Raw genomic sequence first — 13797 nt, forward strand, 5'->3', positions numbered from 1 at the left:
CCATAAAAATAACCCTATCAACTATCAATCCCCTTAAAAATCATGGCACCCAATGTTCTGCATCAGAGGAGGGCAAGATGACGGCGTAAAAGCAGGTGATGCTTAGCGTGATGCAGGATCACACTGAAAGCCCTTTTTTCCCCTTTCGCTGCAGGTTCTGGGTAGACAAAAAGATTCAAATGGAAAAGGAATGCTAGCTTGGCTCAGCACTGTTTGGACATCCCAAGTGTGTGAGGTGGACGTTTTGCGAGCCTCACATTTGGCCAAATGTCAGAAGCACTGCAGATGCAAAATTTAGATAGAGAACATGATATACGACAGTCAATTAATGAGAAACAGTCAAACAAACAAAAGAACTTAAATGAGCTGTTGTTCAGTTTGGGGTCACATTCAAAATGTATTTTTTTTTTCTATATTTCATGTATTGTTTGTTCACAGGTTCACAGTTTTGGAAATATGCTGTGCTTTCTTGCAAATGAGACTGATACAACTCTCACGTCTGTATTGGAAATACAAAGCTAACGTTGATGTTAGCTTAGCACAAAGTGGTTTCCAGTCTTTGTGCTAAGCTAACTGTCTCCTGGCGGTAGCTTTATATTTATCACGCGGGCATGATACTGGTATAAATCTTCTCCTCTAACCCCCAGCAAGAAATTGAAAAAATATATTTCTCAAAATATAAAACTATCCTTTTTAATATTTTCTCGCCATACAGCGTCTGAGTTACAGTCTGACTTGACGGTCTATCAAATAGTGTAAGTGCCATTTAGTTTCCAAAGCACAGACAGTAGCCATGGGAGAAACAGATAAGCATCGGGGCCACATTCAGGTTGGTTCCTGTTTGTCCTATGGGAGAGTGTGGCTCCTTATTGCATGCTGCTGCTGGTAAACCTATCAGGGCACAAAGGAGAATGGGACCCTCTGTAGACAATATGGCTCCTCTTCAGACAATAAGGCTCTGCTCGGGACAGGGGACAATGTGGGAGTCCTGCTGGAGGACCCACCTTGCCTGCTGAGTGTGCTGAATTGAAGTTTCCTCCTAGTGTTAAATACAAGCCATCTAAAAGTGTTTTATTCATTTGATGTGGTCATTATCTAAACTATGGGCCTTATTTCACATAGATTTATCCTGACTTAAAGACACGAGGAAAATAAACAGCAACAACAACTTTGAAACAATAAATGAAATGACCTCATGTTGCTGTGAAAACCTGCTGACATGAAACTTATTGAAACTCAGGATCCCTGCTGTCCTTTTGTCTGTGACACAATTCAATTTGGAAATTGTGTCATTTCCCTTCCTAATCTGCACCCATTTCCCCCCCATATGGGTGTCATCCCCCGGTGTAAGTCAGAGAATTGCAGGGGTTTGTCGCTGTCAGACCTCACAATGCTCATTGTTCTAGTGGCTGCCTCTGGCTGACAGCCTGAGAATGATGCATGAAAGACTGATATACGACTGATAATCTTAGTGATGAAATATGTATGTTCTGTCCAAAATACAGTAAATGCGCACGTGTAGGTCCCCATTCAATTTTTGCGCACGTGTGTGTGTGTGTTTGCAGTGTATACGTGACATCACGTATACACAGTGTGTGTTGGACAATGCAGGGAAGAGCTTTTTCTGTATCACACCATGTCTCTGAGACCCACCACCACTGTGCACTGGTTTCTTTTGGTTTCCCACAGCCCCAGAGTCTCTTCACGGGTTGACACAGCTACCTGTGACCAAGCCCCCACCTCCTCTCACCCCTCCCTCTCCAGATTAAAGTAAAACCTGGAAACCATTTTGCTTCTCCTTTTCCTCTGAAGCCCTCATAATGACGGGAAAGTGCTCTGGCCCTGCTGCCACAGGAGGCAAAGGCACAGGCTTGATGGGAAACTGTAAGCCTCTGCAAAAATGTCTCCTTTTAGGGCTCTGTGAGCTCTGTTACACCCACACTCTGCAACCATAAATTTCAAAAGATGAAATAGCATGTGGCTCTTATCTTTATTTACACAATATAAAGTATTTCCCTATGTAAGGGAGAATGAAAATAAAAACCTCTAGAGTTTAGAAAGCCTTTACTTCTCACGGAGAAACTTGAACTAGTTCTATAATTTAATTTTAAAAAAGAACAAAGTTTTGCCATCTTGTATGCCAACTAGTGACGTGCCAGTTTATGCAGGTTTATCATATACAGACACACTATAAGTCATTATAGTTAATGTTTATTAATCATATGAAGAATAAAATGTTATTTTGCTTTGTCACTGCCTCCCATTACACTACACTTCAAAGAATTTCACAATTTGAATTAGACGTCCTGTTATGGCTATAAACGAGCTGTTTATGTGTTGTTGTACCCACTCTGCAAGGGCAATCACGCTCCAGTTTGACTCTGCCTGGGCACTAGGGCAACAATCACTGCAAGCTTGTTGTTGAGACGGTTTACGCTGCTTATCCAAGGATATAACCCATTCTGTAATCAACCAATAGTCAATTATGTCCTGGAAGCAAAATCCAGCTCATTATCAGAGATCATTATGAAGTGATTACGGAGGAATGATGTAATACATCACAGATTGAAAACAAAATAAAGTTTTTCTGGACAACACGTTCAAGCTAGAATGATCCACGACTGGCATAAAAAACACGGCAGAAACATGCTTGTTTATTGTATTTACTAACAATTTCTGATGTCCTTCGAAGACACCTGACAGATAGGGCTCCAGCTGTGGGTGCATGAAGGACATTAGTTAGAACAGAAGAGGAACACCCACACACCGTTTCCTCCACAAATCATCAGGACACACACCAGACAAATATGGCTGCCAGGGAGATCCTCACCAGTGAGAATCACAGCTTTCACGACCTGTGGGGTTTACAGCTGGTTTTACTGGTATTGTGTCAGCCTAACAAGTTCTCAGGGTCAAAGAGGGACCTGACAGCAGATAAGAGCTATCGCACACCTACCTGAGCAAATACACTATAATACACTCAATCACCGTATGGTTTTACTATTCTGTGATGGATGCTTACTACACTGATAAGATACTCCTTTCTGTTTCACTTAGCAAGCACATCTGCCCTCACACAGTATTTCCTACATGTGGTTTAAATACATTTTAATTGGTGCAAAGATTTGTAAATTCTAAAATACTGAACAATATCAAATTGTATTATATTATGGTGGAAACAAAATATGGGCTCATCTGGCTCTGATACCTTCAGGTGGTTGCAATAATTAGCTTCCCCACTTCATCCTTATTATACCAGCAGCACCAAAACACTTTGCTCTCATTAGGGTCGAGCCATTGTCCGTCAGCAGTTAGCAACCATTTTGCTTTCCCCCATTATAACACAAAGAGAGGGGAGGTAAAAACAGTTTACCCACAAATCTCCCTCTGTGTGCCCACTGGTTCACTCCACTTACTCAGACAGGGAAGTAAAGACCATCTGCTCATTGTATAGAACTCCAGTCTCAAAAACACTCACTAATGCATATTCACTGGTTCTGTTGCCACTGGCCAGCAGATTATTTGACCAAACACCCACTGAAACTCCCTCCAAAATACATCTCAAAGAAGGCCAAGGTTGGTCAAACCATGGCTGTGAACAGAGGCCATTGCTTTGAATGTGAACGTGTGAGTCGGCGGGTCTGTGCTTCATTTACTACTGGGCGAAGATGAATGGAATCAACCAAAGGAAAAGTTGGACTGAGGACGAGCGGAGGCGTATGAGTAGCCACTGGTAAAAAAGGATGGGCAGCTGCTCTCTGGTCCTCCCACAGCCAGACATAAAATGGCCAAAATATAAACACAAGTAATGAGCCAGCATGCCACAACAACTTAAATCAATTTCTTTCTTATACACAATGCTAAACAGCTCACATTGCATTTTTTTCCCTTCCCTCTCAAGCAGAGGTTAGATTCACAGACTGTACTGTGGGAGTTCTCCATCCATGCTGCAGTAGATGTAGACATACTGTATTTTCTTTTACACCTACGACCTCTTTGGGCAGTTTCACACTTTGGCCTGTTTTACGGCACACCATGTGGGGCCAAACAAACACACATTAATCTGTACTTTGTATGAATATTCAGATACAGCTGTCTGTGACACAGAGATAGCAGCTGGTGTGCTTGGGCCCCACAGATATCCCGGTGCCATGCCTGGACAGAAGCCGCTGCATCTGGGCCAAGACAGGCCCAGCCGGCCCTGGCAGGCCCATCCAGACCCAGAATCTCCCCAAATCCCAGTAGTGACACCCTCTACTACTCAAGGGTGGCCAAAGACTCAATAAACACCTTTAGCAGCCTGCAGCAGATACTTGATGGCACTTTCAGTATGTCACAATTATAGAGATGAATTAGCTGGATATATGGTGCTACAAATGACAGGTGGACTTGTATATTAATTTAAATATTAGTGTTTTCACAAGCATGCTGCGTTACAAATATGATACAGATTACAGATTTACTGTTTTATTCAAACAGAATTTTAATGTTTGGCTAAATGCATATGGTTGCCAATGTGGTTTTCATATTGCTGCAGTAAAAAGCAGGTGTTGAAACAGATGGCATTGCTTTGTGTATCACAGTTAATTTACTGTTTAGTACTTTCGCTGAGCACTCTTGACAAAGCACTTTAAATTAAATTGAATTTCACTTAGGTGAATCATACAGACATTCACTTTACTTACTCAGCCAAGCCGAGGCCCAGCACAGTGAGTGTGACACCTGACCGTTCTGGAACCAAGAGCTACTTAGCAAACACAATGGTCACTTTTTTCATTAGGGCTAAATATCATGACCGGCTTAGTGTGGCATTTACATTTTCCCTGATGACATGAGTTTAATTTGCCCTTTTTAATTACCCAACTTAATCTCATACTAATCCAATGATATTGCCATAACAAGTAACGCAAGTATGGCTGGTTGGAAGACAAAGCCTGTGATGGTGAAAGAGTTTGCGTTTGGTGGGCCTGGCGTTGCCACCTCCAGTCTGCTGGTTGGCCCTGACAACCCAACGCCACAGTGCCAGGCTGTCAGCGTGCCAGGCTCAGAGAGCAGCTGCGAGGCCAAACCAGCGGGCACTAATTCAGCCAGCCACAGGGAGTCCGCCCTCCCCCCTGTTCCCCCTTCTTCCAGGCCCTCCCTGTGGCTACAACGCCCCCTCATCATGCATGCACACACACACACACACACCTTATACAATGCAGGCTTTAATTATGACAAACTTGCCAAAAGCTAATCTTCCATCTTTTTAATCAAAGACATTTGTAGCTGAGAGGGTTGCCAATATTCTAATGACAAATTACCAGAATTTCTGGTGAATAAACACTTTTTTCTTTGACCAACAGTGGCCTTTCTCAATCACGCAAAGCCTGAAAATCTTTCAAAAGCCAGCAATGCACAAAAATGTGCAGGATAGGTTTTCCTTTTGATACCCTCTGATGCTCTTTTAAAAGATCAAACTACATGAGCAGATCATATCTACACTTATTTTAATCCCCACATATTTTACCAAAAATGAAAGTAAAAGTAGAATTATTCCTTAACGTGTTGCATCATTAGTTTGCATGCTTGTCATTAACACATGTCCATGTTCATCGCACAAATCATTAACATCCCGCTCGTTTTGTCATTATCTCCTGTAAAAGAGAGCGCAGTTGCCGAGCCCCGGGGACTGTGGCCAGGCCAGTGACTCTGTGGTTGGTTAAGTGATGTCCAAAATCCTCAGAAGCGCTCAGCTGCTCCTCTGATGCGAGTTTCTGTGGCTAAATCCTGCTGTGTCCACGGCCTCTCCCCATGAGCTATGCTTGTTGGTTGGAAGAACAAACCTTTTTCTTCCCAGAGTGGATGGATTAGAGTATTTTTGTGGCTAAAGAACTACCTGTAACAAGAATGTCTTTGAAATCAGCATGTGATCATCATTGCATGCTTTCCAATCTCCTCACTCCCTCTCTCCAGGACTTTTCAAGCTTTATTGTACACATCATACAAAAACAAACTAACACCGTACAGCTGAAGAGTGACATTCCTAACACCGTTCAAACACATTCTCATCTGCTCCCTCACCTGTCACTCATCCTGTCTGAGCTCGTCTGTCCCAGCTGAAGGTCACAATATGGCCGATTCCTTTGGAGAGGCCTTTAGGGTCCCAGTGCTCCATGCTGCCAGAGTAAACATGGCACAGCAGTTCATAAAGATGCATAGTGTGTGCCTGCATCTGTGTACATGTGTGTTTGAATGAATGCACGCATATTGAGGGTTCTTCCTGAGTTGGGTTTCCTGACTGCAGGGATACATACATACCATTGGCGAGCCCGGCTGAAATATTGATGCTGTGTTTTGTTCTCATTTTTGCTGTACTTGAGAGGCCATCTGGGTAGGTCAGCCTTTCTCATGTTAAATATTCATCCTCCTGCTGAATACGGCCAGGGGAGAGCACAAGAGGGTCATTTTGTAATGTGAGAGAAAGAAAGGGGGAGAGGTGGTGGCGGGGGTCGGGGGGGGGGGGGGGGGGGGGGGGGGGGGGGGGGTTGAGCAGGATTCAACAATAGCTTTTTCCTAACAGATGGAAGATTGGCTGCAGGGATATAGTTCAGTGTCATACTGGAACCTGATATCTGATTATATTCCTCCCTCCCTATAAATACAAAGGGATTACATGTGGTTACATGAATAATGAAAATGAGATCATTTTGTTGACACGTGTCTAATTTGTTGTGCCACAGTTGTGAACTGCTGAATACCACCGATCAATCTGTCTCTTTGTACCGCACAACTCAGGTAAGACCCACAGATCATGTTCTTTCAACAAGCCAGTCAAACATGTCGCTTCTGGCCAATTCTGCCACCTAAGGCTTGATTGAACTCCCACATGAAATAAGTGGTTGAAAAATGCCTGTGTGGCAGCACTCAGTCATGAGTAAAGCTCACAAACAGTCTGATTACTGACAGTCCAGTGCTCCATACTGTGATCATCTTGTCCCCACCTTCAGCAGTACTAAAGAAATGCACCGAGATCTGAATGCGCACTTAGTCAGCAAAGTCAACAGTGAATGTTAATGATGTGCGAACCAGCTAACGACAGGACAGTTCTAACAAGGTGCCATTTAAAGGGAGTTGTATTTTTTGTTTTTTTTGTAAATTATCCCCTTGTCCTTAATAATTAACGAAAGCCTATTAATTATGAACAAATCTGTAGCCCAACACTCATCAAGAGGAGGAAGGGTTGCCTAGGAGCATTGGCCTGTTCTGAATACCTTGTCACTTTGGTGTTGTTGGTAACTGGAGCTCCTGCAGTATGACAGTCATATGGCGGAAAGTAAATAAGGTGGTGGGTTGGGGGAGGCGGCAATACCTTTGTTATGGGTGCTGTCACAATGGGCGCCACAAGACCAGGTGATCAATAATGAAGTCTGGCATGTGTCTGTGTGGATTTGTGGCTACTGAAGGATATCTTCAGTGTTGTGTACTGTAAACAAACTGTAAACAAGAAAGCATGTGAAAGATCTTAAAGTGCTAATCATTGTTTACGTGTGACCCATTTCCATTACACCTTGAGCAAACAGCAGGCCTCCTGGTTCCCACTGCTTAGTCAAAACAATAATCGGCCTTACACAGTTGAACCTCCATTTTCGGATGCTAAATCAACACAGCTGGACATCCTAAAGTTTGTGTTTATGTCTGTGCGCTACCTTTCCGCCTTGAGTCTAAAAATAGGTCGGCAGCATCCTGCTGTGATGCTGAAGGTGCAGTCATCTTTCCTCTCTGAAGGACACAACACTGTCTGAAGTTTGGGAGCAGTGGGAGTAGGGGAGGTGGGAGGGAGGGAGGGAGGAAGCAGTGACTACCGTGTGACAAGCGCCCTGTTCCTTCCTCCCAGGCCTGAGAAACAGGAAGTGCTGCACATAAGGCATTATTGTGACGGAGAGGAAATGCAAGGTCCTCTAAAATAAGAGCCCCAATCTGGTTGTCAATGACAGGAGCCTGTCCTCCACAACCCAACAGAGACCTGAACCTCCTGACACATCACCCCCACCACCCCACAACCACAGCCTCACCGTTGAGTGATGCAGATATATAAAACATGCCTCCTTTCTGTATCCACACCGGACTATTGTGTGATTAACTTTGGGAGGATTTCAGAGAAGCTACTTAAAATTAACAATTGCTTCAACAAGTGAATCAGCTTTGCGATGATGTGTTAAACCTTTTGTTCTCTGCTGAATCCACCCACATACAGATTGAGCAACAACAGCATTTCAAAGGGTTAAAGGAGGCATATGGGTAGGATTCACTATGCTTGTGTTTAGCAGAAGCTGAGGAGGAGCTGGTTGCTAAGAGAGATGCAAGGCTTTGTGCCGGGCTCCCTCCCAGTTAATTAAAATCCTACTTTATCTGTTTCATGCTTTCAATTAGAAAGCTCTGGAAAGGGCCCAATCCTCTGCATGTAGATAACCATAGCAATAAGATGTGATTAATATAGGGGGGGCCCCATTTGCGCTGCAGGCTGCAGCATAGCCCTGCTGTTGTGTCCATGACTTGTTTTGATCACAGGCACTGACATCTGATGATCCAGGCAAAGATGGCTGAGCAGTTCCTCTCTGCAAAGTCTGCATGGCACCTCAAGCAGCAAATTACATGGACGAGATTTGCCTGTGTAGGACATCACAGGTGCTGTGATGTGCCAAGTGTGATCATGTACATCTGAGCTGCAGCGATGACTGAAGCATCAGAGGGTCAGTATCACTGTTCAGCTGGTGCCAAGTCTAATGTTTTTATTTTTTTTATTTTTGGTTGCCAGTAATCAAACGAAGTGTCAGCTAGCAACGTTTTTGCTCAATTAACAGCAGATCCATCAATGCCAGCCTCTGCTTTTCACAATCAATTAACTGCAACACAGAAGCCAAGCTGTATGGGTAATCAATCACGCTAAGCTTAGCACATTATGGTTTAATGGGCATGTGGTGCTGTTTTTGGTTGTAGTTTGTGTTCCACCAGTCAAAGCTATTGTTTATTGGCGCTTGGAAGTAATGTCAGAACACATTCAGCATGATAAAAAAAATAATTAATTATAAACACTATGTCAATAATCAGTGCAATCAATTACAGCTTAATCAAAACAAAAAAATATAAAATTGAGAAGAATTTAGAGACAGAAAAGTTAGGAAATAGAAGCAAATAGAGACAGGGAGGCCTTTTGTCACAAACAACACAAATGTATTTTAGGTAAACTAGAATGCAATGTCTGAACAACAAAATCTTTTTCTCTGCTTATTTCAAATATAAATGATTTTTCATGAACACTGGTCTCAAACAAACCTTTGCACAACACAAAATACTTACTGCCATCTACTGGTCACTGTAGGAAATCACAAAGTCTGGAACAGCAAACATTTGTAAGGTGTGTCCTGTGGTTTTGCAACACCTCCTTCAATATCTGAAGGACCTAAATGACTGCCTCAGTGAAGATGAGGGGGACTGGAGAGTCGGTGAAGAAAGTTCTCTCAAGCTAGAAGTGCCCTTGGGCAGGTCAGTAGCACTGCTGCCAGGCTGTGCTGTCCCGTTCTGGGATGGTGTGAAGCTGGGGCATGAGGGAGTCATCTCCACCCTGCCTGGACTTTTCATGTCCCCAGCGCTCTCTCTGGGGATATGGGCTGGTGGCATCTGGAGAAAAAAGCCTCTCCCTATGGCAGGTAAGGAATATAAGCTTGAATGGTCTTTCCCATAGGCCTTTCCTCTACCTATTGTATCCATCAGTGCCCCTGTGCATCCTTTGCCTACACCTACAGACAGGGGACTGACAGGGGGCTTTTTTTCCCCAAAGTCTGACACCGGGACTGTGACTGGAGCCTGAGCTGGTGGGTCAGGAGAAGCATGGACATCCACCGAAGATACACTGGTTACCTTTGGAGGGCTTGTGTGTAGCTGGTAAAGGAGATGGTCAGGCTGTGTTGATGAAGGTGACTCCACATTTGCAGGTCCAGAGGAGCCTTCCTGTGTCTGACTATCCTCTTCTGCTGCAGGTGAGGTCTGGGATGGAGACTTAGTTTGGGGGTTGAAGCGAGCCAGCAGACCCTCCTCTGTGACAGGGTAGTGGTTAGCAGCCCACTCCTGACGCTCACGATGCATTTGCTGCAGCTGCCTGAGCTCTTTGGGCAACGCCAACACACTCTCCTGTGGATGTAAACAGGTAGACGGGAGGTCACGTACTGACCTGGATGCATCTGCCTTACTATGTCTTAGAAAAAAGATGGCTGGTTCTGGTCATCAGTTCATAGATTTTTTGCTGCATGTATGCACAGTCAGGTAGTGTGTGAAATATTTATTATAAAATGTAAGCATATGCATCTTTATTTTCGTTATTTGTTCATTTTGAAGTGCTAACTATTGTTAGACTAATTAACCACCCAGACAGAAGGAAAAAGAAGTTTAAATGTCAACTCTTTGAACTGACCAGGGTAAAAGGCATCCAATCGGAAGCATGTTTACATACAGAAATGTTGCATTTCTTTTACTTGATTGGTAATAGAATGGTACAAAGTTTCAAAAAGAATTAAAAAGTAATAATAGTAAACTGCACATTTGTGAATTTCTCACCATGCTGACATGCTCCAGTTCATCGGGTTCATAGTGGCTGCTATTAAGGTATGAATCCACCAGGGCCATATAGTCTGTCATGAGAGTATCCAGCAGCACCAGTCTGAGAGGCTGCAGGTGGATCACTGACAGAGCCATCACCTTCAGCAGGGTTACATGACATGGACGCCTGTACCACATCTCCTTCTCCTCCTGTGAAAATCACACACCTGTGATTCAAGCACATACAGATACAACTATACAGTGAAAACACCTTTTCTGGTGTGCCATGAGGATGTGTAGATAAGTGTGTGTGTGTGTGTGCCTGTGTGTGGGTGTGCTGCACCTTGGTGAGCTGTGACTTCATCTGAAGGGATAAGAGCTGGGAGGAGGGCACCTTCAGATGGTGACTCACCATCTCCTGGAGAGTACTCACTCTGTCGGGCAGAAACCCACCTGTCTCTGAGTAGAAGCACATGACATCTGCCACCTTAACACAAGGTGGCAGATGTCACACAAGAAAAATATGAAAACTATGTGACATAAGCCACAACTCACATCGACTTCTGGAACATGTGGGCTACTGTATACATGTATACCTGTGTGTCAAAGACGTTGGTCAGTCTTACTCCAAACTGAGCAATCAGACATCCAGCAATGGCTCGGCAGTCGTGAATCACCTTAAGTGTAAAATCAACACAGATGTTTTGATAATAATCATCAATGTGACTGAACATCATTTCTACATTACTTACCTTCAATATTTGCTTATTTTCCAGGATCATGGAGAGACCATTCTTAAAGGCCCGGGCTCCGAGTAACAGAATATCAAACAGGTATACCTTGTTTTTAGTGGCAATCTATGAAAATAAAGATGCCAAAGTTATTGTTTAAAAGAAAAAAGCAAGGGAAGACGGAAGAAATCAACATAGCAGGAATTCAATGTTGGTGTGTGCTTCACAGGACTTCTCTCACCTGCAGCCAACACAGTCTCCCATGCTGAAATACCTCGACTCCGTCAGCCCCTATACCAATCACAGACTGCTTCTTGATGTGCATCACCTAAAAGGTGGCAAACCAAGTTATTATAGAATTTTTTAAGACAAGACATCTCAGTACACACTACACCATTATTTACTGTCCATAAATCTGCATACAAAAAAAAACATTGAAGTAATTTATGCAACAGAAGAGAAACTTTTAAATAAACTTACAGCAGGTGCAAACTTCTCATGAAACTCATCGATGACTACAAAGTTGATATACTCCTCTTCATCTTCATCATGATCTGCAAAAAGGAAGATCCTCTCAAAAGTGATGATTTCTCAATCAATGATAAACTTTTTTTTTTTTTTTTTTTTTTTTTAAATTAAACTCACCCAATGCGATTGTCTTCCTGTATGGCTGAAATTTTTCCACAGTCAAGTGGTCCTCAAGTCCGTGATTATGAACAGTCCTGTGTAGTAATTTGCAAGTCACAGTCTAGGGCCAGTGTGTCGACAGCAGAAGTGACACGGTGTCTGTTTCTTACTTACCCACTGCCAGTGTTTGCTTCATTGGTAAATTCCACTGTTGATTTAAAATTATAAAAACGCCATGTCAGATATCAAAACTTTAGTATTCACGATATTAAGCCAACTTTTTATTTTTTTTTTTTAAACTTAACCATCACTTCGTACTCACCATTCAGAATCTCATGTCCAAAGAACATTTTGGAACCAGGACATTTACAGCCATTACCTCCACTAACAACTGAAACATTACACAGAACACCGCAGAGAAACATTTTTAGCCAACAAACATCAAATGTGTTTTGACAGAACCAACATTAACTCAGAAATGTTATGCAAAAATGGTCTAACCGTCCGACAAGATCAACGTCTTGTTGGGATTTATACGTTGGACGATGCCAAGGTAGGACGAGGTCCTGAGGGTCAGTTTGACGCGTTTTCCCTTGAGGGCATTCATGAACTGGATGTCGTCTGCAACCATTTTTTAAATTGTCGTTTCAAGTTGTTTCAAGCAGAAAAAAACTAACTAACTAACAAAAAAAAAAAAAAAAAAACAAGCCCGTCTTTCCATTAAACAAAGCAACGAGTAGTTGTGCCGGGTTTCCAATCTGCGACTTAGCTAGTTAGCTTAGCTAGCGTTGCAAGCAAATAAACGAAGTTAATGTTGCGTTCAAAAGCTCTCCGTTATTTCCACATTCAACTTTTTACTCTCTCCAACACGATCAAAATAAGCCAAATCAAAAGCAATGTCGAATGGTATGATATTCATTTGTCTATGCTATTATCTATTTCGCAACACAAACTGCACATCAGTACACAGTGATGATTTGTGTAATCCTGCTATTTGAAGAAGTAGAAAATGTTTGACTTCGCCGCCCCCAGGTGGAGTAAAAAGAAGACTGGCAGGTATGTGGTGTGTCAGGCATAAGATGACATTTGATTGTAATCTGCAACTGTCGCCAGGTTTTTATTTCCATCTTTCTTGGACTGAGATTAGTTGAAGGTCAGAAAAGGTTAGTGTGTTTCAAACTGTTTTCGTCGGGCCAGTTCAACAAATGCATGTGTTAGGAAATCAGGACATCAAGCCAAAAGTCGAGGTGTTGTGACATTACTTGACAAATTTAAAAGAGGGTTTGCAGAGTGATTCAAATGTTTTTGTTTTACAGTTGGTTTCTGCTCCAAGTCCTGGTAAAACAACAACAGCAGCAGTCAGAGTTTGTACAGTAATTACTGACAACACTTTAATGCAACACTTTAACACTAGCTAATTACAAAAGGCTACAAAACTACAGAAGGCCAGTATATTTCCCAGGTGGTCAGTAGTTAACTCAAATATCCACCAGGGGGTGACCACAGCTCAAGCACTGAGCTAAATGCTGTTAATCCCAGGTTTGTCATGCTCTTGAAAAACAGAAAAAGGCCCATCAATTTGAATGCACAAACACTAACAAAGTGTGTGCTTGTGACACGATGTCAGTGTTGGTCTGTGGCCAGAAATCCTTCACTGCCATCTTTAAGGCATAAATCATCTACAGCAGCGACTGGCTGACTACTAATTGACTACTAATTTCACAGCAACATCTGACCACAGGCCTGATGCCTTAGCTGCTACCTGATCATATTTGATTGTCTCATATTTGATCTATCTATCTATCTATCTATCTATCTATCTATCTATCTATCTATCTATCTATCTATCTATCTATCTATCTAT

General features: G+C 42.7%; 1 protein-coding gene across 1 annotated transcript; it reads right to left on the reverse strand.

Moving 5' to 3' along the window:
* Positions 1-8937: 8937 nt before the first annotated feature.
* Positions 8938-13471, reverse strand: exd1 (exonuclease 3'-5' domain containing 1). Its single transcript, XM_071497728.1, has 11 exons — positions 12435-13471; positions 12256-12324; positions 12108-12141; positions 11952-12028; positions 11787-11860; positions 11548-11634; positions 11328-11432; positions 11172-11252; positions 10919-11062; positions 10594-10785; positions 8938-10170 (listed from the first exon to the last, which is right to left on the reverse strand). The coding sequence occupies exons 1-11, from the start codon at positions 12562-12564 to the stop codon at positions 9427-9429; spliced, it is 1737 nt and encodes a 578-aa protein (XP_071353829.1). The 5' UTR covers positions 12565-13471; the 3' UTR covers positions 8938-9426.
* Between the last annotated feature and the right edge of the window lie 326 nt (positions 13472-13797).

This window comes from Trachinotus anak, unplaced genomic scaffold (genome assembly GCF_046630095.1).
Source record: "Trachinotus anak isolate AG129_WGS33_773 ecotype Australia unplaced genomic scaffold, CSIRO_AGI_Tana_v1 ptg000015l, whole genome shotgun sequence".
Taxonomy (NCBI): domain Eukaryota; kingdom Metazoa; phylum Chordata; class Actinopteri; order Carangiformes; family Carangidae; genus Trachinotus; species Trachinotus anak.

Coding starts and splice junctions, on each gene's coding strand:
- exd1 (XM_071497728.1), bottom strand. CDS start 12,564: ATGGTTGCAGACGACATCCAGTTCATGAATGCCCTCAAGGGAAAACGC. Junction 11,433..11,547: donor GGAGACTGTGTTGGCTGCAG/GTGAGAGAAGTC, acceptor TTATTTTCATAG/ATTGCCACTAAAAACAAGGT. Junction 11,063..11,171: donor CCAACGTCTTTGACACACAG/GTATACATGTAT, acceptor CCTTGTGTTAAG/GTGGCAGATGTCATGTGCTT.